This window comes from Ostrea edulis, chromosome 6 (genome assembly GCF_947568905.1).
Source record: "Ostrea edulis chromosome 6, xbOstEdul1.1, whole genome shotgun sequence".
In the NCBI taxonomy this organism is placed as follows: Eukaryota; Metazoa; Mollusca; class Bivalvia; order Ostreida; family Ostreidae; genus Ostrea; species Ostrea edulis.
The window spans coordinates 47,505,542-47,532,966 of record NC_079169.1 but is presented as its reverse complement, the minus strand read 5'-3'; the positions used below and the strand labels follow the sequence as shown (position 1 = coordinate 47,532,966).

Here is a 27,425-nt window from a genome sequence, read left to right as displayed (position 1 = left end):
ACCAAGTTCAACAGCCTGTAATTTTCTAAAAAATTAAAGAAATTCAAAATCCTTGTCACGTGCACATCTTCAATACCAATACAAACACTCTGTAAAATAAGAAGGTCCTCATTTGAAAACTGGGGGAGAAATTAGCCGGACAAATACCCTTCATATAACAATAATTTTCAAATAAAGGGGCAAAACTCCTGCAAGAGATGTCAAAATGGATTAAAACTGCAACATAACCTGGAGTGACCCACAAAGAAGCTACACAAGTTTCAGCTTGATATATGACAGAGAAATGGAAAACCTCTTACCAACATACAGACATCGCGGTACCATAGTACAATGTGCAAGTGTATAAAAATGAAAAAACCAGAAGCACACAGACATACACAGATGATGGACCTTTTTGTCACGTGTTCACAATCCTCAATATTCTTAACTCTCTCATGAAACATGTTTCCCAGTGTTAATCCTCAACACTTAAGTTTTCTTTGTACTATGTAGTCATTATCAGAGGCAAGGTGGCTAAAGCTTACTACAGCAACAGATTAATGGATACAACAATCAATATAACTTAATATGTTTAATGATCATAATAAATGTGACATCAAAAATCAATAAGCACAGAATATAACACATTTAAAAATCGGTGTATTGAGTATCTTTAAAATTGTTCATAACAATTGGTATATGTTAGTGATATGTTTCATTATATGAATAATTGGAAGACAAAAATGGAAAAAATATTAAGAACCTTGCTTTTTGACTGTAGTGCAAGTACCAGAACTTCCTGTTTCACATTTATAGAGGTAAATTCTATCGTAAATATGAAGGTATTTTACATCTGAAATTTCTGCAAATGTTAGATTTTTTTTTAAAAAAATGCCCTAAGTGTATACAACAACTGTATTTCAGCTCTATAAAATACAGGTATCCATTCTGAACACAAAATGAACATGATTGTTATTAAAGATGTGTTTAAAATGCACATGGAAAAAAAATTTCTGTATGACTATCTGACATCTTTCACTGTAAGTAAAATACATGACATACATATATGGAGGGGAAAAAACCTATCTTAGGTATTCCTTCACAGAAAATTATAACAGTGTTATTGCACATAAAAGAGAAGGAAACAAAGAAACAATAAGGGAAAATCTGAAAATCAAAGCAACAGAAAACTAAGATGAGCATGTCCAAGAACAGGTATTGTACATGTATAGATAAGCAGAATGACTCCCATGTAAAGCACCGGCAATTAGAATTTAAAACAAGTCACTAACATCTCAAATGCCAGTTTGACGTGAATAATTCTGGACACATGAAACAATATGGTACATGGACATATGTACTGAGGATGTCTGAATCTTGCGAATTTCTAGAATGCCTATAGAATTTAAAATGGTTGAGGAGATTATGAACACAGCAGGCACACTCTTCCTTGACAGCAATACTTGTGAAATCCATGACCTTCAAGAAGAAAACAGCCATTAACATTTGTCTGTGTTTACTGAATTTAAAAGTGTTAGTATATTACCACAGGCTTCGGGCATTTGTATCCAGTCTCGTTGATTAACCCTTCTTTTTTAATGTGCAAAACAAAAATGAGAAGACATATTTCCTGTAAAGGATCACTTCAGGTAACAAAAAGAGAAGACCTATAGGAAAAGTCACATTGTTACATCAGCTTTTGTTGTTTGGTTTGGGGGGGGGGGGGTGTTGCCATATGTATGTTGAATTTTTCAAATTTACAATTTGAATGTAACATTTATAGCAATGTAATTGACCTTTGAAGTGGACCTTAACAGTGTTTTCTCTATTTTAACACCGATTTTGGATGACTTTTGGCATTGAAATCTTTCAGGGCAGACCTGTCCCAAAATGAAATTTTGACAATTTTGATAGGTTGCAATCTTAAGAACAATTTACAATAGGATATTTTAAGGGACACCCTGCCCTGGGCTCAAAATTCACAACCCCAAAAAAATAACTTCAAAAAATTAGGGAACCTTTTTTTGACAACCTGGTTCATATTTATACCCTAAATTCTTGTCACTGCATGCTAAGATTCCTATATGAAAATATGAAATATCATTTGAAAATAACAAACTTAAAATGCGTAAACAATACATGTATCATGCTACATCATAATAAGAGATCTGTTAAGTTCCCCTCTATATCCACACACTAATGCCTTTGGGATGTGTGAAAAACAACTTGCTGCAAATTTGTTTAGCCTATAGTCATAAACTAGAATGAATATGGATGACCTTTTTGTAAAGACTAAAACCAAATACGACCCAATTTGTTTTTGTAATACCCTTTAATTGACCCTTTGTGGATCTACGCCTGTTGTACCTAATTTTCAATGCCATTTTGCACTTATATCAGACTCTGTAGTTACAGAGGTTTACTGGATTAATTTTACTCCAATAAATCTGTGAAATGTAAGAGTGCAATAAGAGCACAAAATGATAATAGACACAGAATCAATGAATTTACAAGAAACATCTCTTAATTTTGTTTTACACATCAAAAGGGGGAGGGGTAGATCAAAGGGAGAATGGATACAAATGTAAGGTGCCTGTGAGGATTACAACAGTTAAAAGTTTTCCAAGTTCAATATTTGTTTCACTTAAATTGAGTTACATAAATGTTCTCCATATCTGTTGGGCTTTAAAAAAGAGGTAGGATTTTTTTCAGCTCTTAAACATAAAATTCTAATATCCAAATTGTACAAAAAACTATAATTTTGAAATGTGTCATTGGGCAAAAGTTCTCACCACATTCAAATACCAGAAGTCCTGGCTCTACGTGGGACACACTCTCCGTCAGAGTCACATTACAGACACGACAGCACCTGCAAGTATGTTTTAAAATTTGCTAAATAAACAGTCAGCACTCTATCTTAACTACATTGTAAATGTACATAATTTATCATGCTTTCTCTTTTCTGATTATTCATAGATACAGCTTAAATATATACAGGTATGTATAATATTTTTATTGTGCTTTTATCCGTATACTAAAAAATGTGCTAAATTTTCATTGCACAAATACTGTATACAGGGTTATTTTCGCCCCGTGTTATTTTCACCCTTCTGCACTTGCTGATGGTTTTACTCCATTTCAAATTCAACCAGACACAGTTGTGTTAAAAGAGAGATAAGAAAAGAAAAAACAATTTTGCCCAGTCTTAAATTCGCCCACTGACAACAAGGGTGAAAATAAAATGGGGGCAAATATTTCCCTGTATCCAGTATCAGTACCATGACTTTACAGTATTTATTGGGAGTACACTATACATGTATTCAACCATCAGAAAATGTTAGGTAGAATTGAGATGATCAGGGCATAGTTGAATATGCTAGGTAGAACTGAGATGATCAGGGCATAGTTGAATATGCTAGGTAGAATTGAGATGATCAGAGTATAGTTAAATGTGCTAGGTAGAATTGAAATGATCAAAGTATAGTTGAATATGGTAGGTAGAATTGAAGTGATCTGAGTATAGTTGAATGTGCTATGTAGAACTGATATGATCAGGGCATACTTGAGTGTGTTTGTGGATATTCCCCAGTGACACTCTGAGTCTTCATTGTATCGTCTTCCAGCTACTGGCTTCTCGGACAGCAGTGCCATCTACAAAACAAAGTCATGTCTCCAATGAATGTAAAATCTATCTTTAAAGTTTCACCCCAGAACTACAGTTAAAATTGTTGTCTCTTTGTGACATTCTTGCACCACTTACCAGTTGGTCTGTAGTTCTCTCCTTTGAGAATCCTTTTGATTTTCTTTCCACAGAAATTGCAAACTGCAACTACAACCGAAATTCAATTACATATCAATTCATTTGTTGCCAAGAGATGATCATTTTCAATATGTTTACTAAGCTGCTTACTAACCTCAGGCATAAGTGTATTAGGTTTTTTGGCCCACAGGTATGAGTCTACCTTTTCCAAAAGATTGTGCATCACATTTCTACAAGAGGAAGGACATAAAAATATCAGAGCAGCTTGATATATCATAGCAGAAATTTACAAAAGTTGGCACATTGATTATCCAATCACATCATTACTTTTGCCATGGAATTGTAAACATGACTAACTTTTGCTGTCTGTGTTTCAGTGCCATGGTGATACTGGATTGATACAGAGACCCATCCATGCCACCCTCGGGGATGTCCATCTCACACAGCATCATCACACAGACCGACACATCCATATACTGAAGCATCAGGGAGGCAATATCACTCCAGGAAATACACTGGCCATCACAGCTTACATTACAGGACACTTCATTGATATCGCTGGATTTCTGTCCATTTTGAACGAGTACTTTACTATCCACACTAATGCTAGTCACACAAGTTTGATCACACATGCCTTGGCTGTCTAAAATTTCATTCAGCACCTGTTCTGGGACTGAATGATTACCTCCCTGGGCCTCATTTGATTCTAAACTGGGATTAGCTGCTGATGTTGCCAGCTGATTACTGGGATTAGTCACTGATGTTGCCAGCTGATTATTGGGACTGGCTGCTAGTGTTGTCGGGCGATTTTGGTGAACAAAAGAGTGATGAAGTTTATGGTGCATGTTATAGTATGACTGAAAGAGTTCCATGAAGGACCTCCACTGTTCCACTGTTTCTGGAAGCAGTTCTGAAATGACAACAAATAGTACATCAGTTATGATCTATTTCATTCATTATCATTTCCACATAGTCTGCCAACACTTAATGATAATAACACACACCCATCTCATGAATAAGTTGCAGATCTCCCACCGAGAGTATCAGGGTAACCATTTCTTTCCACTGGTGATGTTTTTTCATCATCAATAGACAGCCATTCCAGTAGCTAAAGGAAAACAAACAAGAAGTAGAAAAAAGAGTTACATCTCCTGGGATATAAAAAATAGTTCAATCATAAATACACAAAGTGACATTCATTACTAATATAAATGTAAGAATTTGATCAGGTAAAATATATTGGTGTTGTATTGATGCAGACGCTTGTAAGTCCTATCTGGTAATTACACACCTGGTTATATCTATACTGTTCACATAAATTGATCCCAGTATTTCATAAATCTTAAGTTCATTGAACTATGAAATGAACCATACTATAGTTCACAAATTCTGCAGAAGATGCACAGATTGTATTCAGTGCAGTCTTTGTTAAGAACATAAATGCGCTGTTAATCTTAAACCTATACAAGGACATGCACATGTACATGTTACAATGTTAGCGATCTTAATGCAGGCAGAGACACACATAGCAGAGATTAGCAACTTCCCCCAAGTCTCACATTATCTCGTGGTCCTGTTTTTCAGTAAAAATACACGAACTGATTCAAATCACATATATACTGACTCAAGAATGAAAGATATAAAGTTCAAACCTTTCAAAACCTTACCACTAAAACATTCAAGATACGATATTTTCAGAAGATGTTTCAATTCAAAATAAAATGAAAGTGAAGTCTCAAAAGTACATACATGACTCAAACTCAGGGAAAATCAGCGAGATTTCTGGAAATGTTTAGATTTGCCTACTTAGATTGAAGATACATACCCTGCTTTTCTACAAATTTCCAAACAGTATTTTCCTTGTTCTGCTGTTGCATTCTGGAGAATGTAGTTAATCTTTTCTTCATCCTTCCAAGACACTTTGTGACTGAATAACCTTAAATTAAAGAAGAGCTCGTACTAGTCTCCAGCATTTCACATTTCTACTGAATTCAATGTAGATTCGTCTGACTGACTTTTATGGGAACTTACCAGGGATTGTCATATTCATCTTTTAATTGTTTACAGCCTTCAGTCTTTTCCAATAATGTCTGTAGCCAAATGTACACAATTCTCTCTTCCACAATTAAATTACTTTCAGGCAACCTAAAAATAGAAAGAGACATCTATATGAGTTCAATGACACAAATACTGTTTAAGTTATGATAAATCTTCGATAAAATTTGAATTTTTTTTTTACAATAACTGGAAAAACATAAAAACAAAACCTTTCAGAAGACAAAAGTTCCCTATATTTTCCACACATGAATTGGTCCAGAAAGCCTGCCTCCTTCTGATGATAGTGATGACAAAGATTCACAATGTCCATAGGCTGGATAGTATCACAGGTTGTACAAAATTCAACAACTTCAGAAGGAAAGTTCTTGAACAATCTGAAATTTAATTTCCATTGTGAAAAACCTATGTTTATCGAAAGCATTTTGCTATGTTAACTTGATTTTGTCATTTTTACAAAGTTTATAGTGACTCTGTTAAAGTGGATTCTTAACAATCCAATTAAACTTACATGTAAACGTATAGCAAAGTTCTTTGATGGTCATGTTTGGTCAACTCCAACAAACTGATACACTCCTTTCTACTCTTCTGATCCAATGAAAGCAATACGTTGTCATCTTTATACTTAACTACAAAAACAGAAACCATAAAGCAATAGATTTCATTTCAACATTTGACACCTGAGGGGGAGGGGGTGAAATATCTGTCTAACTGTGTATAATCTAAATGTCCATACCTTGTAGACTCTGTATCCAGGCTTTCCAAACTTGCAACTTCTCATCCTCTGACAGAGTGCTTTCCCTTGAATACACGTGTTGCATGAGATCATTATTGTCCAGTAAAAAGAAATATGACCGAACAAAGGTAGACAGATCATTGTCAGTGCCTGTTATCACTGTGCACAGTTCATCGTGACATCTATCAAAGGATTCCAATGGTGGGGCATCAATGTGATTTTTCTCTGCATTACTTTGTTCAGTGTTTGAGACAGATTTTCCTCTGTGTGGATTTTCTAGATCACTTTTGGACACATTTGAAATAGTTACAGTAAATGTAATGCCCTTCTCTGTTTCACTGAGCTGGTTGTCAAATTTTGTTCCTTTGTTTTCCTCACTCAATGTAGTAGATCTGCAAACTGAAGTTCCATCTGAAACCCCAGTTTCAGCATTCTGAAAGCACAGTGGACAAATATCACTTGACAACACAGCACCCACATCTGGTTGAACATTAGCTACAATATTGTGAAAACATTTGGAGTTGAAACACTTAGTAGCCAAGTCTTTTATGGTGACAAGCATTTCTCTTGAAAAGGTACAAGGATCCTCGACGTTACAAAATTCTCCGCCACTAAATTCGACCTTATCATCCATCATTAATGTAGGGTCTGACTGTTCAGTCTCAGTGCTCACATCATCTCTGTCTTTTTTGTTTTGGTTATCAACAACATTTACGTCAAGCTCGCTTGTATCACATTCCGGTTCTCCATTTGAAACAACCTGTTGTTGTCTTCTGCATCTCTTAGAATGTTTACTCTGCAATATCTTTAAATACTTTGAGGTATTCAATTTTTTCATGATGATATTCAATTCAGTCAACCAATCAGACAGTGTCTGACACAGTACATCTGGATTGAGCACGATAGCGAGGTCCTGCAGTGCTGACCGAGTTTTAACTGTCTTCTGGATGAACTCACTGAGGTCCACTATAGAGGACTCTGGTTCTGGGATGGGAATGTCTTGTTGTGATTCTTGTTCTTCTGGAATGTTTGGTGTTACCTGAGAAGGTACAATAAATGGAAAAAGAGACATTCAGTACTGACAAACATTACAGTAGAATGTTCTACATGTGCATGTATTTAGATAGCTCCAAACATGTAGCCCTCCCCAATTTTTAAATTCCAAAATTTCTAAGGGATGGCTACAATTCAAAAAGGTCTTTCTTTAGTGAGACTGTTGATGTCATTCCTTTCTGCTACTTTGCAATATTCTTGAAATCAACACATATTTGTTTCCATCACATATTTTAAGATAGTTTTGTTGGTGTATATTCAGACTCAAAGTGCTTCAAATATCCACATTCGAAACAATGCCCACATGAGTCACCTTGGCTCTGCTGTTCTTCTTGAGATTTTAAAAAGATTCCTTACCACTTTATTATGAAAAATATTGACCCCATATTATGACTCTAAAACTAGCCTTGCAGGGTCATGACTTAACTGAACTTGAATCCACACAACGTAACGTTGCTTCAATATCACCATATGGCCTTACTGTTTTGGAGGAGAAGATTTTAAAAGATGTTTTCCCCTTAGATGCAAAATTTGACCCCCAATTATAGCCCCACCCTAACCCCAGAGTCTATGATTTGACCCCCCCCCCCCAATCAAATTCAAACACTTGGGAATGTTTGCATATTAATATGAATTGTGGCCCTGCTATTCTTGAAAATATTTTTTTTTTATTTCCAACATATAATCTCAAATAAAACTTTGAATCCCTAATTTAGACCCATCCCAGCCCCAGAGGTCATGATGTACTAACAGTTCTGTGAGATGAGATTCTATCTCAGAGGACCAGTCTGATGTACTAACAGTTCCTGTGAGATGAGTGTGTATCTCAGAGGACCAGCCTGGGATACTAACGGTTCTTGTGAGATGAGTGTGTATCTCAGAAGACCAGTCTAATGTACTAACAGTTCTTGTGATTAAATTCTCCCTCAGAGGACCAGCCTAAGGTACTTACTAATGGTAATAGTGAGATAAAATTCTATCTCAGAGGACCAGCCTGATGTACTAACAGTTCTATGAGATAAAATTCTATCTCAGAGGACCAGCCTGATGTACTAACAGTTCTATGAGATAAAATTCTATCTCTGAGGACTAGTCTGATGTAATAAAAGTTCTTGTGAGATAAAATTTTATCTCCGAGGACTAGTCTGATGTAATAACAGTTCTTGTGAGATAAAATTCTATCTCAGAGGACCAGCCTGGGATACTAACAGTTTTTGTGAGACGAGATTCTATCTCAAAGGACCAGCCTGAAATACAGTTCTTGTGAGATTAGATTCTATCTCAAAAGACCAGTCTAATGTACTAACAGTTCTTGTGGGATAAGATTCTATTTCAAATGACCAGCCTGAGATACTAACAGTTCTTGTGAGATGAGATTCTATCTCAGAATACCAGTTTAATGTACTAACAGTTCCTGTGGGATGAGATTCTATTTAAGAGGACCAGCCTGAGGTACTAATGGTTCTAGTGAGATGAGTGTCTATCTCAGAGGACCAGCCTGAGGTACTAATGGTTCTAGTGAGATGAGTGTGTATCTCAGAGGACCAGCCTGAGGTATTAATGGTTCTAGTGAGATGAGTGTCTATCTCAGAGGACCAGCCTGAGGTATTAATGGTTCTAGTGAGATGAGTGTCTATCTCAGAGGACCAGCCTAAGGTACTAATGGTTCTAGTGAGATGAGTGTCTATCTCAGAGGACCAGCATGAGGTATTAATGGTTCTAGTGAGATGAGTGTGTATCTCAGAGGACCAGCCTGAGGTATTAATGGTTCTAGTGAGATGAGTGTCTATCTCAGAGGACCAGCCTGAGGTATTAATGGTTCTAGTGAGATGAGTGTCTATCTCAGAGGACCAGCCTGAGGTACTAATGGTTCTAGTGAGATGAGTGTCTATCTCAGAGGACCAGCCTGAGGTATTAATGGTTCTAGTGAGATGAGTGTCTATCTCAGAGGACCAGCATGAGGTACTAATGGTTCTAGTGAGATGAGTGTGTATCTCAGAGGACCAGCCTGAGGTATTAATGGTTCTAGTGAGATGAGTGTCTATCTCAGAGGACCAGCCTGAGGTATTAATGGTTCTAGTGAGATGAGTGTCTATCTCAGAGGACCAGCCTGAGGTACTAATGGTTCTAGTGAGATGAGTGTCTATCTCAGAGGACCAGCCTGAGGTATTAATGGTTCTAGTGAGATGAGTGTCTATCTCAGAGGACCAGCCTGAGGTACTAATGGTTCTAGTGAGATGAGTTTCTATCCCAGAGGACCAGCCTGAGGTACTAATGGTTCTAGTGAGATGAGATTCTTCTTCAGAGAACTAACCTGAGGTACAGATGATGGAAGTTCTGTATTCTTTGGTGATGATGAAATCATTTTCTTCTCCTTAATTGTTTTTAGAATCATCATCTTTGTGTTTGCCAACTTGGACTGCAAACTGAAAACCATGATAAACATTCCTAATTTGTTATTATTTTGCTTTATGGGTAAATGTTACAATAGAGATACAGTAGCATACAGTAATTTTTTATTTGCTAAAATTCTTTCATCAATAACTTTACAGTCAAACTTCATTATCTTGAACTCAATAATGCAGAGAAAAGAAAAAATTCAAGATATCTGTGGGTTCAAGATATTGAGATTAAAATATATATAGAAAATATAGTTGGGACTTTCATTTCACTTTGACATATCCATGGAATTCGAGATACTGAAGTTCGAAGTTCAACTGTATTTTCATCTCCTATTACTGTGGTTATCATTTCTTGTTCATGCAGTTTAGAAAGATGATTTTTTAAAAGAAATAAATAACCATTTTAAAAACTTCACTGGGATATGCAGTGGGTTGTAATGTGATCAAATCATGTATATGTTATCACATATCACACCCAGTGACGTTTTCAAAATGATTATTTATTACTTATGAATGCATTTTAGAATATGACACTAACAACCTACCATACATCATAGTGATCAACATGGTGACCCAGAAACAAAATACTTGTAAGAGATCCCCGATTATATAAATGTGTGTGATATCATTAACCATGTTGCTGAGTTACTATTTCATGACAGGAGAATTCTGTCATCATTCTGAGAGACCATCCTTACCTCTAGATGTGAATTTGAAATGGTTGATTGGAATGAAGTAAAGGAGGAGGCTCAATTGAAGTTAAACAGGTTGAGGGTTATTGAACAAGATGAAAACTCATGTTTTACAACACGTCCTACTTAATCATGATGCTGTGAATACCAATCTCGCCTTCCTTTCTGAGCTACTGATATATCCCTAATCGTGATTGTTTTTATAATTCATGTGACTTCTTTGAGTTGGCATTAATGACCTTCCACCCCAGCAATTTTTGTTTTGTTTTTCAAACTACCACCCCTCCATTTGAATTGGGAAATATTAGTGACACAATCCTCAAATTGGGAAAAATTATTCACAGTAAATTAAAATGGTAAAGATGTATAGAATAATTAAATAACAACAAATGTTTCTGTTTGAGGTTTATTTCAGATCTGATTTAAAATCGTAAAATAAATCATTATTTAACATTAAATATGTATGGGAAGTTGCATCTTGTATAAATATTATTTACTTTTTCTAAGAATTACTTATTGTCTAATTTCATTAAAAAATAATTTACCAGCATTTGTAGCCATAATCAAGTTTCCAGAATGTCTGTTTGTATTTTTTGGATTTCAGTAAAATCCTATACTGTTGGCCACTTCCTGTTATTAGCCTGACCCTACATATATTATAATGGCGGTCAAACTGAAAGCGTCAACAATATGGCTTAATGTGTATCTGGAAACTATATACGACGCTGCATATCTGCTTATATGGATGCTTCCATTGTTTTATATATTCTTTACAAAACCTTTTGCATGTGCAGGGGTTTGGAGAATAAAACTGAAGAAAACAAAAAACGAATTAACTCTTTGTCAGCAATATATGGTAACCTTTTGTTTAAAATGGCCTGATTTCCCTATATTTGAAATTGGAAAAAACACATATATAATTGGAGAAAAATAGCTAAATTTTGTGAGGAGAAACAGCCGAATATCGGTGGCATTTTGGCCCAAAAAAATCACTGGACCCCCAAAAACTTCATTTGAAATTTAAAATATTTTGTTTATGTATGTTTGATTAACAAAGAATAGCTACAAACGTATTTACCATATAGCAGGTTTTTTTCTGCAGAGTGATAAATTTGGTTTATATTTAGTGGTTAGATAGCTTTTCGCCAAATATGCACCCAATTGCAACTTCAATATTTGAACTTCCCGTGGGGATCTGCGTTAAAGGAGGTCCTCAGTACCCCTTTGCTTGTCGTAAGAGGCAACTAAATGGGGCGGACTGAGGCCCCATGTCACAGCAGGTGTGGCACAATAAAGATATTTCTCTGCTCAAAGGCTGTAAGCACCGAGCATATGCCTAAATTTTGCAGCCCTTCACTGGCAATGGTGACATCATATGAGTGAAAAATTCTCGATTAATATTTGCAAGAGAGATATTTCTTCCTTGTCTGCCAAAATTTATTCCACTAAAATTATTAGCATACCTTTGAGCCAGCAAATTGCCAAATTTTTGACCCGTGGAAAAACCCAGCTATACAGTAATTTAGCTGAAATCTTGCATGTTGTGTAAACAATAAACACGCATGTATGTTGACACCAAACTTTGAAATCTATTACTAGATCTACTTTGTATTACAGATGTACAGTGTATATTGAAGAATTCTGAAATGAATTTTCTAGTATCAATGTCTGAATATCACTAATCCTAAAATCCAAAATGCAAAGCTTGTACACTTTACAAAAATGTAAAAAAGAAATCCCTGAATACAGATACTTGTGTATTATTAAACCTACCTGTCTTTGACAGAGGTCAAGGTCCTTCTACTGCCTTCCTGAGGCTCTTCCCAGGACTGACTGAGTGGAGACTGGGAGGGTGATTGTAATTCGGGAGTAGATGAAGACCGCAGCAAACCAGTTCCCTCCAGCACTGGTGGACAGCTTTCAGTTCTTTGAAGAGTGGAAGATTTTGATTGGGCTACTGGAATGTTATCTGATTGTTCACCAGGCGATGATATTGAAATAACATCAGATGAAGCATTTGATGATATAGGACTTGTGAGACCTGTACATTACAAAAAGTGTATGTAAATCTAAACATTTCAATATAAAAACATCTTTAACAAAAGCCAAGTAATGTTGTAAGAAGTAGTGCAGTTTAAAGAGTACTAATACCTGAGTCTGACTCCTTAAGTTTACTTCCTGTAAAAGAAAACAATCGAATTTGTACATAGTATGAAAAAATATTGCAAAGTAAAACCTGTTCAACCCCCTGAACATGTTTTTTGTTAAATCTACACCCCCTGAACATGCTTTTTGTTAAATCTACACCCCTGAACATGCTTCTTTTTTTTTTTTTTTACACCCCCTGAATATGCGTTTTTCCCCCAAATCAATAAAACCTGACCACATGAAAAGAACTGATTCACAATAGTTGTCTGTCATTTGATCAAAAAACATAAGTTATAATATTTTTTACTCAAATGAAACAAAACTGAAATACCGGTATTCCACATACTAGATTGCCTTCTGCGTGGTTTTCCTGATTTACTCTTTTTGTCTCCATCAATGTTGACGTTAACTGCTTTCTTCCGAGTGCTAACCTTGTGATGACCCTCAGAATCAGACTTTGCCACAATAAGTGGGGTAATATCTGAATGAGACAATCTCAAAACAGTTTATTTCATCTACTAGATCCATTATAACATTTACAACTGTCACTGACTGAAACTCATCATTGTATCAGTCCTTCCCCATTTCATCTATACAATGTGAAAATCAGTTACCCATAACATGTGTAGAATATTAAAGATGATACATTTCAGTGTTTTTCAGATGGGAAGTTTTATCGCAAATAATTCATACATATTTTAATAATATTACCATAATTCAATCTGTACCTTGATCTTGTACAGGAACTACATCAAACTCCTCCTTTATTTGTCCTTTTGACACTTCAGCATTGATAACAATGTCTACAGTGGGCGTGGAATTGTTCTGAGAAGAGTCAGCATTAGAATGATGCCTTGATTCGAGTTTCTTCTTTGGAAGTTTACTGGGCCCTCTTGGCACAAGAATTTCATCATCAGCAAATATATCATCTGAGTGGATCAGATGGTTGATCTTTTCTTTGTCTGATGTACAATGTTCTCCAGAATCTAACTGCATACTGACTGGCAACAGATCAACACTTTTACTCAGTGAGGAATCATCTGAGTTTAACACTCCATTTAAAACAACATCACCGTTTTTCAGGCCTTGGTCTTCTTTACTTTCATTATTTCTTATAGCTCCATCTTGATTTGGTTTTAATCTAACATTAGAGTTGAAATCTATTTCAGATTCAACTTCATCCAAAACAGACACCACAATTTCAGTTGCAGCAGATGGTAGTTTAGCTGGGGACGATATACCAGAATCCAATTCATCCTGAGATCCAGTTTCATTCCAGGAATCCAGTGAAGCAGAACTTTTGGAATTCTTAATCTGATAGATTCCAGAATCAAGACGTATAATGGAAGCTCCTGAACTGGAGCGGCTCCTACTGAACTCTGATCCATCCGTTTCTGAACTGGATGCAACTTCTGCTGAAAATTTTTCAAAGACCTCAACAATTTTTCCTTCATATTCTGACAGGCAGCCATTTTGTATGTTGTGCATGAGGTCTTTCAGTGTGCTTCTGGACAGCTGTTTGTGGTTGTGATTAGCGATGATGGACTGACTAAATGTTCCACACACCTGGGTAGCAAGGGTCCAAAGTTTACGACTGACCAACAGAGATACAGCTTGGGAAGCTGACAGCAAGATCGTCTTACGCATTTCTCCGGACACAAAAAATATGTACAGCTCTGATCCATGGACACAGGCTTCTGATATCTCTGTAAATGGAGTACATTTTACATTCATATGCATTTCTACATGTACCTTGAAAATTAATTTTTTTTTTCTGTATGTGCAAAATTTGGTGGTTTTTATCACAGGGGCTAAGCCCGTTTGGGCCCAAACTCTGTGATATCATAAATATAGATTTATCTATATTTATGGTATCACAGAGTTCAGGCTCAAATGGGCTTAGCCCCTGTGGGTTTTATATTTAAAAAATGCTATTTAAATTTTTTGAGGGGGCCACACAGAGTATTTATGAGAGTCAATTGAAAATAAATGAGACATTGTCTATCATTCTAAACAAATATAATATTATAGCAGTTTTAAAGATACATGTATGAATCTTAAAGTACATGTAACACATAACTAAACTACAGAAACCAATGCTCTGTGCTATACCATTCCCAGCACCATATTGGTACAACTGGTATACAGTGTAACTGGATCATGCTCAATTTAAAAACCCTCAATTACATTTTGAATGGCTGATTCATTGAAACAATATCTTATGTAATGGCTTTTGTTGTTAGCACTTGATGGAATTAACTTTTACACACACAAATGAGAAAGAGAGAAGTTAACCCCCCCCCCCCCCCCACTGGTACAACTGGATAAATTAGACAACCCTCAGTTATATTTTGAATGACACTCATATATGTATTACCTGTTTGAAATTCTGTCCACAGTGTAACCTTCGGTTGATCTTGAAGGGGATCAAGTATAAACAACTTTTTTTTGTTCCAAGTCAGAATAAATTTTTCACTAAAAAATGACAAAAAATAAGTTAAGAATTTTCATTCACAAAAATTAATTGTCCTTCAAGAAAAATTATATTACAGTTCTCACGAAAACTCAGTGGTCCGAAGACCGAAGGTAGTGAATTTTATGGTCGGGTCAGTGAAAATAAAAAATCAAGAAGTCCGATGGGCTCATAGACTTTTTGTAAGTCACATCAAATATAATGTTGGATTTAGATATTCTAAACGTCTTATTTGCATAAATTTACCATCAAAATAAAAATAAATAGCACATAAAGTAAAGTGTTTGGACATCGTGTTTTTTTTATTGTTTTAAAGTAAAGAACGATAACTATTCTTGTAATTGTCAAGATAACTTGTACGTTAATCACAAGAATATTCAACAAGCAACTTGTAGAAACAACAAAAATGGGCGTATTCTGTATCACACTGCACACGGATAATTGCTGCATTCTTGCATTGTACAATTAAAATGAACTTCATCAATTGCAGAATCTCTGATTTTATGCAATTTCTACAGTGTTTGAATTGATCAATTGTTTACATTTGATGTTGGTAGATAAGACTACTTTCTAATGTGCACTCCGCTGTTTTCATGTTTGTGAAAAATATGTAAATTTGTAGTCTAGTTTGTGGGTGAAGAGAAGAAAGAGGGAGAAAATACTGTAAATCAAATCTGATAAAAGTTCAGCAGTAAATCAATTGTACAATTATATAATACATTCCATAATGTATGTGATAAACATGTACTTTGAATTTGAAAATTGGGGGGGGGGGGGGGGGGGGGGGGGCAGTAAATTGGGCCAGTAAATTGAGATTGTTCACTGGTCCTACTAGCCAGCAAGTTTTAAATGTTTTCATGAAGACTGTTATAGTCATGGGGGATTTAGGTTTCAAACTAAAAGAAAAGGTACAGTGTATAACAATCTGTAATTATTCATAGTGAGGAAACATTTGGCATTTTAAATGTATGATACAAATCTATAACTTACTTCAACGATTTCAAAACAGGAAAATTAATTCCCAATGGAGAAAACTCTTTATCTTCACTCATCCAGCTAACATCTCTGCTTCAAGAACAAAGATCTTTTAATATATGTATAATCTACATGCATTTCAGCAACTGCTCTCAAGCATTTTTTCTCATGACAATACCAGCTTCAAAATGTGGAAATGTCCTTTAAATAAGTAGTCTGGCCTAATGCCACTTTTTGCATTTGTGTATTCAGAAAGCAAAATTTCAATTTGTTCATGTTAAAACTTTACGAAGTAATGTTTTAAATAGACAGTACACGAGAATACTGTTTTGGAGATACCTGACTGACAGCACCCGTACAGGAGGAATTGCTAGAAGCTGTTTGAACTGATGGGTGTGTTGGACATTACCCTCCATATCCACCTGAAATTGTGAATCGTCATGCATGTATTAAATGATAGTCAATCTACCACCAAATGAAATGTCCATAAAATATATATCATCCTTTCCTATAACTGAAATCTATGTGTTGCAAATGTGGTAACCTTTAAACTTTTGACTTGAATATCAATGAGTGTTAGCTACTAGTCATGATAAACCTACTGTATGAACTTCAATGATTATCAAGCAGACACATGATCTTTTAACAAGTCAACCAACAGGTGCAAAGCAATATTTCCCTCTTCATTGAAAGGGATGGAGATAAAAGAGGAGGACTTTTACATGTATTTCTATTAAAGTTCATTTTCAACCCTTTCTACATTTTACAAAAATTGTGAAATCTTTCAAAGTTACAAAAGATTATTTTTTTGTGGACTGTGATCGTCTTTTACATCATCAGATTTACATTATTTCAAGGTCAAATTGAAGAATCTATGAAATCATTGGAAACGAACACTAAAATATTTAATACTTCGTATCACTCTGAAACTTTGTTAATGTACAGCCAAAAATCCATCTTTTCATATACTGGCATGCTGACGGCATTACAAAATAAACACTAAACACTTTGACATATTCTTACTTCCCACAATCGAGATCCTGGTCTGGCACAATAGATTATGGGAGAGGTGCTGGCACCTTGCAAGAAACATCCTCCAAACAAACCATCCCTAGAAAGAAAAAAACAACACTCTAAATTGCACCCCGGAACACAGCCACTGTAATCGTATTATGATCTGTGGATGGCATTCAGATGAAACATGAATGTGGTGTTTAAAACTGCAGTGATAATCTACAGTTCAATTCATAGTATAAACTGTTCTGTGCATAAGTTTTCTCAATCTTTGCTTTTTTTTAAAAATAAATGTTAATTTACCTTGGTTTTGTTCCTATCTGGAGATAGTTTTGCCTGAAAGACATGCATATACGGCTTAACAACATTGAGTGGATAACATACAAATATAATTCAAAATTTTATGCTAAGTAGGTTTCAAGGTACAAACTAGTTGTCTGCAGGTGTCTTAATGTTAAAAGTGTCTTCAACAATATAAATGGAGGACCAACAGACATTGAACAAAGTCAATTCCATGTGTCCATCATCATCTGTTGGTCACCAAAATAATGGTATAGGAAATATGATTTTAATTACATTCCTCATCTATAGTGTGTCTAGTATTTAACTGAGCAATGATTCAAATTTTTCTCTAGTAAACATATTTACTTGGCTGTGTTATAGAAGAAACATATTTTACTTGGCTGTTACAGATGAAACATATTTACTTGGCTGTGTTACAGATGAAACATATTTACTTGGCTGTGTTACAAAAGAAACATATTTTACTTGGTCGTGTTATAGAAGAAACATATTTACTTGGCTGTGTTACAGATGAAACATATTTTACTTGGCTGTTACAGATAAAACATATTTACTTGGCTGTGTTACAGATGAAACATATTTACTTGGCTGTGTTACAGATGAAACATATTTACTTGGCTGTGTTACAAAAGAAACATATTTTACTTGGCTGTGTTACAAAAGAAACATATTTACTTGGCTGTGTTACAGAAGAAACATATTTACTTGGCTGTGTTACAGATGAAACATATTTACTTGGCTGTGTTACAAAAGAAACATATTTACTTGGCTGTGTTACAAAAGAATATAAGACTCTTATGGGTAGCCATGAAATATGGTGATTCCACCCGAGGGTTGCAAAAAAGCTGTGAAACCCCGAGGATTTGCCGAGGATTTTACAGCTCTTTTGCAACCCCGAGGGTGGAATCACTTTAATATTTCATGGCAACTCATAAAAGAGTATTTTTCTCTCATATTTCTAGAATTTTTCCGTTTTCCTTGCTGTACATTAAAAATAACACCAGAATCGAATTCTACAATCTTCACTTGGCAACTACGTTGTTGACAAAAAAATTGGCCGACGACTGTTTAAGTGAATTGTATTAGAGTTATTCCTCTTTGAATATTAAAGTACACAATAAATCAATAATCAGGGTGATGCGTGACATCACTCGGCTGTCCATCAGTGAGAAACATTTTGACAGACCTAATCAAAATCTGAATCCACAACTGCACGCTTTCTTCTTAAAGGAGCATTGATATTGATAGTAATTGAGCAGTTATTTAATGACGAGTGTGTGAAGAGAGATTCCAAGTGGTTTTTGTTGGTGAATATGGGCATGGATAAACTTTTCGTTTTCCACACGTGCAAGGACTCGAGTCTCATGGACATCGGAGGCACTTGTTTCACCTGATAAACATATAGGGATAGTAGACGTTGGCAGAGTGAATGTGGAGGTAGGCCGAGAACTAATAGACCATGTGGGCTGGGTTTCTGTGAACTGGCATAATGTACCGGATGACATAGATGTATTCGACAGCATTTTCAATATGAGGAATTTGTGACTGTTGTTGAGTGTGCGGTAGTTGTTCAAGGAATGTGTATTTTTGTGTCCGGTCACATACACCTGGAGATTATCAGGGACATTACAATCTGTCATTTTTTGTACAAGAGATTTTCGGATGCTAGTGTTCATCAATCGAGGTAAGTTGCAGGCTAGTTGTGCATTGATTATTACGTCATGGGATATGAAAGATAAACGTCACATGATATGAAAGATAGAAATATCTTTCATACCTTTCTTTCATAGAATATCTGTTTCTCTCATATCTACGTATGTAAGATACAGATATTCTATGAAAGAAAGGTATGAAAGATATTTCTATCTTTCATATCATGTGACGTTTATCTTTCATATCCCATGACGTAATAATCAATGCACATAGGCCTACCTCGATTGATGAACACTAGCGTCTGCAAAACTCTTGTACAAAAAATGACATTGTAGGCCTAATGTCCCTGATAATCTCCAGGTGTATGTGACCGGACACAAAAATACACATTCCTTGAGCAATTACTGCACATTCAACAACAGTCAAAAATTCCTCATACAAATGCTGTCGAGTACATCTATGTCATCCGGTGCATTATGCCAGTTCACAGAAACCCAGCCCACACGGTCTATTAGTTCTAGGCCTACCTTCACATTCACTCTGTCAACGTCTACTGTCCCTATATGTGTCTCAGGTGAAATAAGTGCCTTCAATGTCCATAAGACTCAAGTCCTTGCACGCGTGGAAAACGAAAGTCTAGCCATGCCCATATTCACCAACAAAAACCACTTGGAATCTCTCTTCACACACTCGTCATTAAATAACTGCTCAATCAATATCACTATCAATGCTCCTCTAAGAAAAAAAATGTGCAGTTGTGAATTCATATTTTGATTAGGTCTGTCAAAATGATTCGCGCTGATGGACTGTCGAGTTCCGTTACGCATCACCCTGATTATTGATTTAACTCTAATACAATTCACTTATACACTCGTCGTCCAATTTTTTGTCGGCAACATAGTTGCCAAAATGAAGGTCGTAGAATTCGATTCTGGTGTTATTTTTAATGTACAGCGAAAAATTAATTGGAAATTTCTCAAAATGGTGTTGCAAGGCACAAGGAAAACAGAAAACTCTAGAAATATGAGAGAAAAATACTCTCTTATGAGTTGCCATGAAATAGTAAGGTGATTCCACCCTTGGGATTGCAAAAAAGCGGTAAAACCCTCGGCAGACCCTCGGGTTTCACAGCTTTTTTGCAACCCTTGGGTGGAATCACCTTATATTTCATGGCTACTCATAAGAGAGTCTTATAATCTTACATACGTAGACATGAGAGAAACAGATTTACTTGGCTGTGTTACAGAAGTAACATAATTACTTGGCTGTGTTACAGAAGTAACATAATTACTTGGCTGTGTAATACAGAGGAACATATTTACTTGGCTGTGTTACAGAAGAAACATTCTGTGCGAGTGGACACTAGGAGTTTGTCTTGGTGGAGATCAAGCTGAATCACTGGTACTGACAGAGTAAGGATGACTTCTATAGGAGCCAGGACCAAGTTCTTCATCTACAATGAAGGGCACCAGTTAAAGGATGATGAACTTATGTTCGTGTAGAAAAAACCCTCAGTGTTCAGGTGAAAATAAGGTACACAGGAGAATGTAACGACCATTGTTTCCTCACACATCATAATCTGTACCTCCATATTTCCACCCCTTCAGGTACAGGGATAACAATGTATCTTTTGACATGACATTGTATCTTTTGACTTGACATTGTATCTTTTGACTTGACATTGTATCTTTTGACAATTAATGGTAAGATGTGCAATAAGCTCCAGTCAAAGCAAATATACATGTACTTATATCTTTCTTAAATAAAATACTGTATAGCGATTCTTTCTGTGGGTCTAAAATTTGGCGATTTGCTGGCTCAAAAGTATGCTAATAATTTTAGCAGAATGAATTTTGGTTGACAGGGAAGAGTTATCTCTCTTGCAAATACTGATGTCGCAATTGTGTGCATATTTGGCAAGTGAAATTTTGACGGAAAGCTATATTACTGCTAAAATAAGCCAAATTTATAACCCTGCAGAAAAAAAAAAATGCTATACGGTATAATATGTTACTTTGAAAAATAATATTTGCACACATTACAATGCTTGTTTGGAGCTTTCAGAAATCTCAGCTACATTGATTGATGTTACTTGAAATTTAAACTTGTGTCTTTTTTTCCTGTTTCCTGGAGACCAATAATCTGAATGCACCAACTACCTTTGAGGTGGGAATGATGGAGACAACCACATTGCCTGCGTTGTCAGCTGTGTACAGCTTCTGTCCTCCGGCACTCCACTGAATACAACTCACAATCTGATGCATGTGATTGTTAACAGATCGCAACCTGTCAGGTTTCTGTCTTTTGTCAATATTCAGCTCCATCACTTGAACATGGCCATTTCTGAAAAGTCAAACACAATGAGGTAGTAAACATTCTAGTTGAGAAGGAATCATGTTTTCACCTGCATCTGTACATGTACTCTAAATTTTATCACTTCTCTGATAGAGTTATGATGTTTTAATTTTTTGTTCTTTAAATTCTATTTCAAATTGGACAATATCTGTGCAACAATGTAACTTCAATTCTTATCAAATGTGTTATTGTTTAACACCAACAATTACTTATCCTTTAACGAATATTTCATGATAATTTTTACGACAATTCTTGTACACAATTATCAATAGCGAATCTCTTATTGTGTATAGTTTATAATGCTTACAACAAGGAAAATGCCACCGTCTTGTTGTTGGAGCAGAGCTTCACATTGTTGACTGATGAAGGTTCCTGCAAATGTATTAAAGATACGATGCTTACCAATACATAAATCACCTTCGTCTGACTGAGATAAGATTTTATTTAATGATGAGGAAATTTGATGCTCTCTGATTGGTCAATCTTTTCTGGTGCATACCTCAGAGTGAGTTCACCTCAATATCAACTTTGGTAGGCTTATTTGGTATTTCTCTCTTAACTAACCATAGATTTCCTGACATTGTTTATGAACAAATGAAATTGCGAGTTTCAAAGCACATGTTAGTATTAAAGTCAATCTAATGTCTGAGTAATTTTGTGTATGTAGTCTTGTGTTACATTGCTATGCTAAATAAACATGACTGAAGAAGACTGGTTGCAGTCAAAACATTTTTAATAAAGTGCACCGCCACGGCACATGATACGCCCGTCACATATTGTTAACATGAACATATCACCATGAAGAGATACATGTAGGTATGCATGGAACCAAATGTCATCCTTCCTTTAAGAATCTTACCCACTTTATGGCCTCATGTGACATTGCTTCAAATATTGATAATGTAAGCTTAATGATTTTTAAAAGGATATAAAAACATTTTCCCAAATGTTTTCAATGAAATGATTAAAGTGCAAGATAGCCCTTTATCCAAGCAAACAACTTACAATAAATGGGAGTACTCAAAAAGGTTGATTTATTCAACATATCAAAAAATACATATATCAGTATCTGCCTTTGTCAAATCTTCAAGTATAAAAGTAAAATATGCATGGTGATGTCAATATAAATAAATATAGATTAAAAACGGTTATTTCAAACACTGGTGCATCTCCTATGGTGTAGTTATTAATTAGAAAAAAATAATACATCATATATTTCTCAACTGGTTGTGTTAGACTTGAGAAATGCACATCTGCAGCTTTGCTCATTGTATTTTAAGGAATGAAGAACAATGCACAGCGTAATAAAACATCAAACATTAGTCATTATGTTTATTCTTAGACTGTAAAACTGTCATCTTAGTGAGACATGACAATCTGCACCTTGTTGTTGAGATATAAAATAAAAATATATTTTACAATATCATATTAATTCTTAAACTTTATACCAAATTAACTTTCAAAGTAATGGCTACCAATTAGAACTGTTCTAAAATTTGACAGATCAATTAGAAGGCCAGATTCCTCTGCCCAATTCCCGATTGCAAGAGATATAGATAGCACCTCCTTGATCAGATTGCTGTAACAGAAATCTTCTAAACTCATTAATTAATCTGTAATTTGACAGAATGCAATTTTTCTGTTAGCAAAATGCCTCCTGAATTGCTTGATAATTACACCCATGGGACAAGGGAAATTTCTCTTGTTACTGACACAAAAGAAATAATTTGTTTGTTATATACTGCTGTATAGTACAGTGTATATAATGAAGAATGTGTAGTTTCTTGAATTAACATTTTTTAATATGGTTATTGCAATACTATTTCATCTGTTCAGATTTACACAAATGCCCAATCTGCAGCTTTGTTCATTGTATATCTTTTCTGAACAATGCCACAGCCATAACAAAACATCAAAATACTAATCATTAAAATAGGCCTTTATACATATTGCAACCATTTGTTGTCTTAGTGAGAAATGATACTCTGCATATAGGTTGCCGAGAAAAAAAATTAAAAATTATATAGTACAATGTCAAATTAATTTTGAAAATAAAGACTAACCACAACAAACAAATTCACTTTCACAAATAATTTCTGGTATATCTGCAATTAAGAGGCTAAGATCTCTCTGCCCAATTCCCTAGAGATAAAGATAACACCTGCTTGATCATGTTGATCAGAGATGCTCTACACAAAACTCATTAATTAGTCTTGTCAAAATGCCCTTTGCATGCTACTCCCATGGGACAAGTGGAATTTCTCATGTTATTGTTAGAAACAAAGGAAACATTACATAGGCTAAAAAAAAGCTGTACAGTATATCATAAAAAAAATATGTGTTTTCTTGATGTAACATTTTTGAATGAGGTTTTCTACAAAACTCTTATATGAGTAGGGATTGTACCAATTATAACATACTTTTTTCAAAAAATCACTTCAACTAAATGTCACAGTGACCTTAAAGTACGGTGCGACACACCTTCTACCTAAGATGCATAAGTTGACCAAGTTTCATGATTCTAGATCAAATAGTTTTCAAGTTATGAATTATAATTAAACTATAATGAAACTATAATTAAAAGTCACAGCGACCTGGTTTTAATGTGGGACACACCTTCTACCCAAGATGTATCAACTGACAAAGTTTGATTATTCTAGGCCTTATAGTATTTAAGTTATGAGCCGGACACGAAAAAGCTAACAGACGGACGGACAGACGGACGGACATGAAGGCCATAACATAATACGGCCCGTCTTAAGACGGGCGTATAAAAAGTGTTTAAATATTTTTATTTTACTCAGATGAAAGAGACTGAGTGTGTTTGTGTGTGTGTGAGAGAGAGAGAGAGAGAGAGAGAGAGAGAACTTACAACTTCAGTGAAAACAACTTGGAGATGACGCAAACTGATTTTGTCAAAGATGTACACAGATCCAGTGTTACTCCCCACAGCAATGTATCGACTTGATATGTCGAAGCAGGTATACTGAAAAGAATACATACAGTGAAAGACAAACCATTAAAGTGTATGGTACTTAGGAACTAACTTAGTTCTTTATATATCTCTGTCATATTCTAACAAAGATCCAAGCTAGCACAGGAGATATAAATGACAGAAAACCTTTCAACAAGGTCCTACACATTGCTAACCTGTTATTGCCTTTTTGAATGCAGAGAAATTTGCTCATCGTTTCAGATTATAATAATTAGGATTTAGGAATGATTGTCATCTGATAATCTTACTGTAGTGTGTATGAATACCATCAGAAACTTTTTACACTACTCGACATTGTATATTGAAAACTAAGGGCAAAAGAATCAATTGTGTGGTTCCCATTACATGCTTTTCAGAAATAGGGAAGGTAAATCAAATTTGTTTGTGGGTGGAGAAAGTATCAAAAAGGTCTGTCACTCCAGTGGATATTTGGTGATAAATTGAATACATGTATGATGATATGATACTGAAATATTGTGCAAATGTCACTCAAAACTACAATACCATCCATACTTTTTGACCATTGTCGGAACCCACGGGTTTTCTCTCTGTTAAACTGCATTGAAAACCTGTGGGTTCCGACGATGACTTTTTGACATGCTGTCTTAAATTTCCTAGCATCATTAACATAAAGGAGACAACTCAATGATAGACACATTCCAGAACAAATGCTTAAAAAGGATAATGCAGATAAAATGAGAATATCGTGAGAGAAGTGAAAACCTGTTACAGAAAGCAAGGAGGAGACCAATCGGTGAAGAAGTAAGCAGGAGAAGATGAAAGTTTATTGGACATACACTAAGACAGGATCCTACCAGTGACTGCAACATCGCATTAACACAGGCACCCAAAGAAAGAAGAAGTGATAATAAAGAACTTGGTGCTGCACAATAGAAAGTTAGAAAGCAGATGCTGGTTGGCGTTCATGGAACGAAGTGAGAACAGCAGCCATTAGCAATTAATGGAGAAGCTCCAAGGAGGCTTTATGTGCCAACAAACATGACGATAGGTAAAGGACAGATAATTTGGATCCCGTTCCCGAGCTTAAAAAAATTTGGGTTGGGGAGGGTTACTGAGGTTAGGGAAACCAGAACCACACAATTTTTTTATGCCCAAAACACCAATTCACCAGACTAGTCTTTTTTTTACTCATATTAAATGAACAAATCATCAGAAGATTTAGGCTTCATGCTAAAACAATATTTTTAGTTAATTAATACCCATCTAATATTGTTAATCAATTTGAACAGGTCCAGTCCAAAGACCATTTCTACCTATGTAGCTATTATTAGCTACCTAGGTATTTACACCTACTTAAAGTTACTTCTACCTACTTTTAAAAACATAAATAAATAATAATTAAATTGCATCTTTTAAACAGGTCAGTCATTTTATGTATCATGTTGTGCATGATAAAATTCAGAGTGTAAATTTGAATACTTTACGAGGGTGCATGGAGAATGTAGAGGAAATGCATGAAAAATCGCCACAAAAACCTTTAATGTAAAAATGCATGAAGGCAAACTTTAAATTAATATGGATTTGTAAGGCATTCTAGACTTCTTATCATGTAGCTTTGATCCTAAGCTCCTAGAAAATGGAAGTGGGTGCAGTTATTGATGCAAATTTGAAAGGTTAGAAAGTAATAATTTTTTGTCCAATATTTTTGTGGTATTCATCATCAGTGTAAGTGAATCAAGAAATTTGGTACACACCATATTGCACCGTTCCTGCGTTTGGCCACAAATTGCAAGCAAAGGAAAAAGTAGGTAAAAATAGCTACCTAAAGTAGGTTTAAATACCTAGGTAGCTATAAGTAGCTACATAGGTAGAAATAGTCTTTGGACTGGACCTGTTGAATCTGAATTCAGTTAAAAATGCTACTGACTTTCTGGACCTTAAGAGTTTTTACCTTTAATCTGGCGGACCCTCGCAGTGGTGATTTAAGGTCATCTAAAGCTGATGGCTCCACCAGAATATAATCTGGTCTTCTTTCCAGGGTTTGTTTTGGGGTTGTGGAAGCCATCTAGATCTGTAAAGAATTGATTCTTCCTGTTGCTATGTTATTCCTGTCACGTGCAGCCTTGTTTTCATATTGTGGTCTGTGGGTCAGTTTCCTTTTTAAAATATATATTTTCGATGAAATAGTCATTTATCAAACTCCCCCAACCATACTCTACACTACTGTACTAAAATGTATACATACAGGCTGAAATTCTGAGTTTTTGACGCCACTGTCTAAGTCATCATTATACACTGTATATATACTTTTATAAAAGAGCGTTATACCCTTGTCAATCTTTATTTCTCTATTTTTAAAAGATCAAATTTTACCTTTTTGCTCCCTTGATGGATAAATTTTATTTTTGAAAACAAAACACCACCTTCTTGTCACATGATGAATTTACCGTACAGAGTTAAGTCGTGCGTAATTTATTCGGTTTTCTGTTTTATATCTCAACATTCTATATATGGTTTGGTTTGCCCGAGTGACAACTAGATTTGGTATATATAAATTTCATTTACTGCAGAATTGTGAAGAAATTATGATGAAGTTGATTTTTATTATCTCTTTTCGACTTTCAAGTTTGGCCCAGATTGCGTTTCAGACTATTCTGGTTCGAGTTACTCTGTATAAGAAAATGATTATAGTTAGATATATCAAAATATGAAAAAAATATTCATAATAATATAGAAAAATTGTACATCTACATTTGTTTTGAGCTTATGAATAGGAGTGTATTACTTGATGACTCATAAAAATTTACCACAAACTATTTAGTTTCAAAATCATTTTGAAATAACAATTAACTGTTCATCCATTTGGAGAAA

General features: G+C 35.2%; 1 protein-coding gene across 5 annotated transcripts; it reads right to left on the bottom strand.

The window, feature by feature from the left end:
* Positions 1–556: 556 nt before the first annotated feature.
* LOC125683761 (uncharacterized) lies at positions 557–27,017 on the bottom strand. Of its 5 annotated transcripts, none has more exons than XM_048925212.2 (28): positions 26,928–27,010; positions 26,506–26,710; positions 24,471–24,584; positions 21,906–21,970; positions 21,403–21,586; positions 20,566–20,696; positions 17,591–17,623; positions 17,297–17,384; positions 16,613–16,695; positions 16,289–16,366; positions 15,203–15,300; positions 13,554–14,531; positions 13,172–13,306; positions 12,829–12,855; positions 12,451–12,718; positions 9,898–10,009; positions 6,531–7,569; positions 6,306–6,423; positions 6,007–6,171; positions 5,771–5,884; positions 5,565–5,675; positions 4,744–4,847; positions 4,097–4,649; positions 3,894–3,969; positions 3,740–3,808; positions 3,542–3,630; positions 2,772–2,848; positions 557–1,458 (listed from the first exon to the last, which is right to left on the bottom strand). In XM_048925212.2, the coding sequence occupies exons 2-28, from the start codon at positions 26,617–26,619 to the stop codon at positions 1,403–1,405; spliced, it is 5,079 nt and encodes a 1,692-aa protein (XP_048781169.2). In that variant the 5' UTR covers positions 26,620–26,710; positions 26,928–27,010; the 3' UTR covers positions 557–1,402. The 5 variants fall into 5 exon arrangements, with proteins under 5 accessions (XP_048781169.2, XP_055995778.1, XP_055995775.1 ...); XM_056139803.1 differs by having other exon boundaries at positions 16,289–16,363; XM_056139800.1 differs by lacking the exons at positions 557–1,458; positions 2,772–2,848 and having other exon boundaries at positions 2,938–3,630; positions 26,928–27,017.
* Between the last annotated feature and the right edge of the window lie 408 nt (positions 27,018–27,425).

What these genes read in the sequence shown, in the direction of transcription:
- LOC125683761 (XM_056139800.1), bottom strand. Translation starts at nt 26,619, where the DNA reads ATGGCTTCCACAACCCCAAAACAAACCCTGGAAAGAAGACCAGATTAT. An exon ending in ACGGTGGCATTTTCCTTGTT is followed by an intron (nt 21,587 to 21,905) that starts GTAAGCATTATA and finishes TTGACTTTTCAG; the next exon opens with AAATGGCCATGTTCAAGTGA. An exon ending in TTGACCTCTGTCAAAGACAG is followed by an intron (nt 10,010 to 12,450) that starts GTAGGTTTAATA and finishes CATGGTTTTCAG; the next exon opens with TTTGCAGTCCAAGTTGGCAA.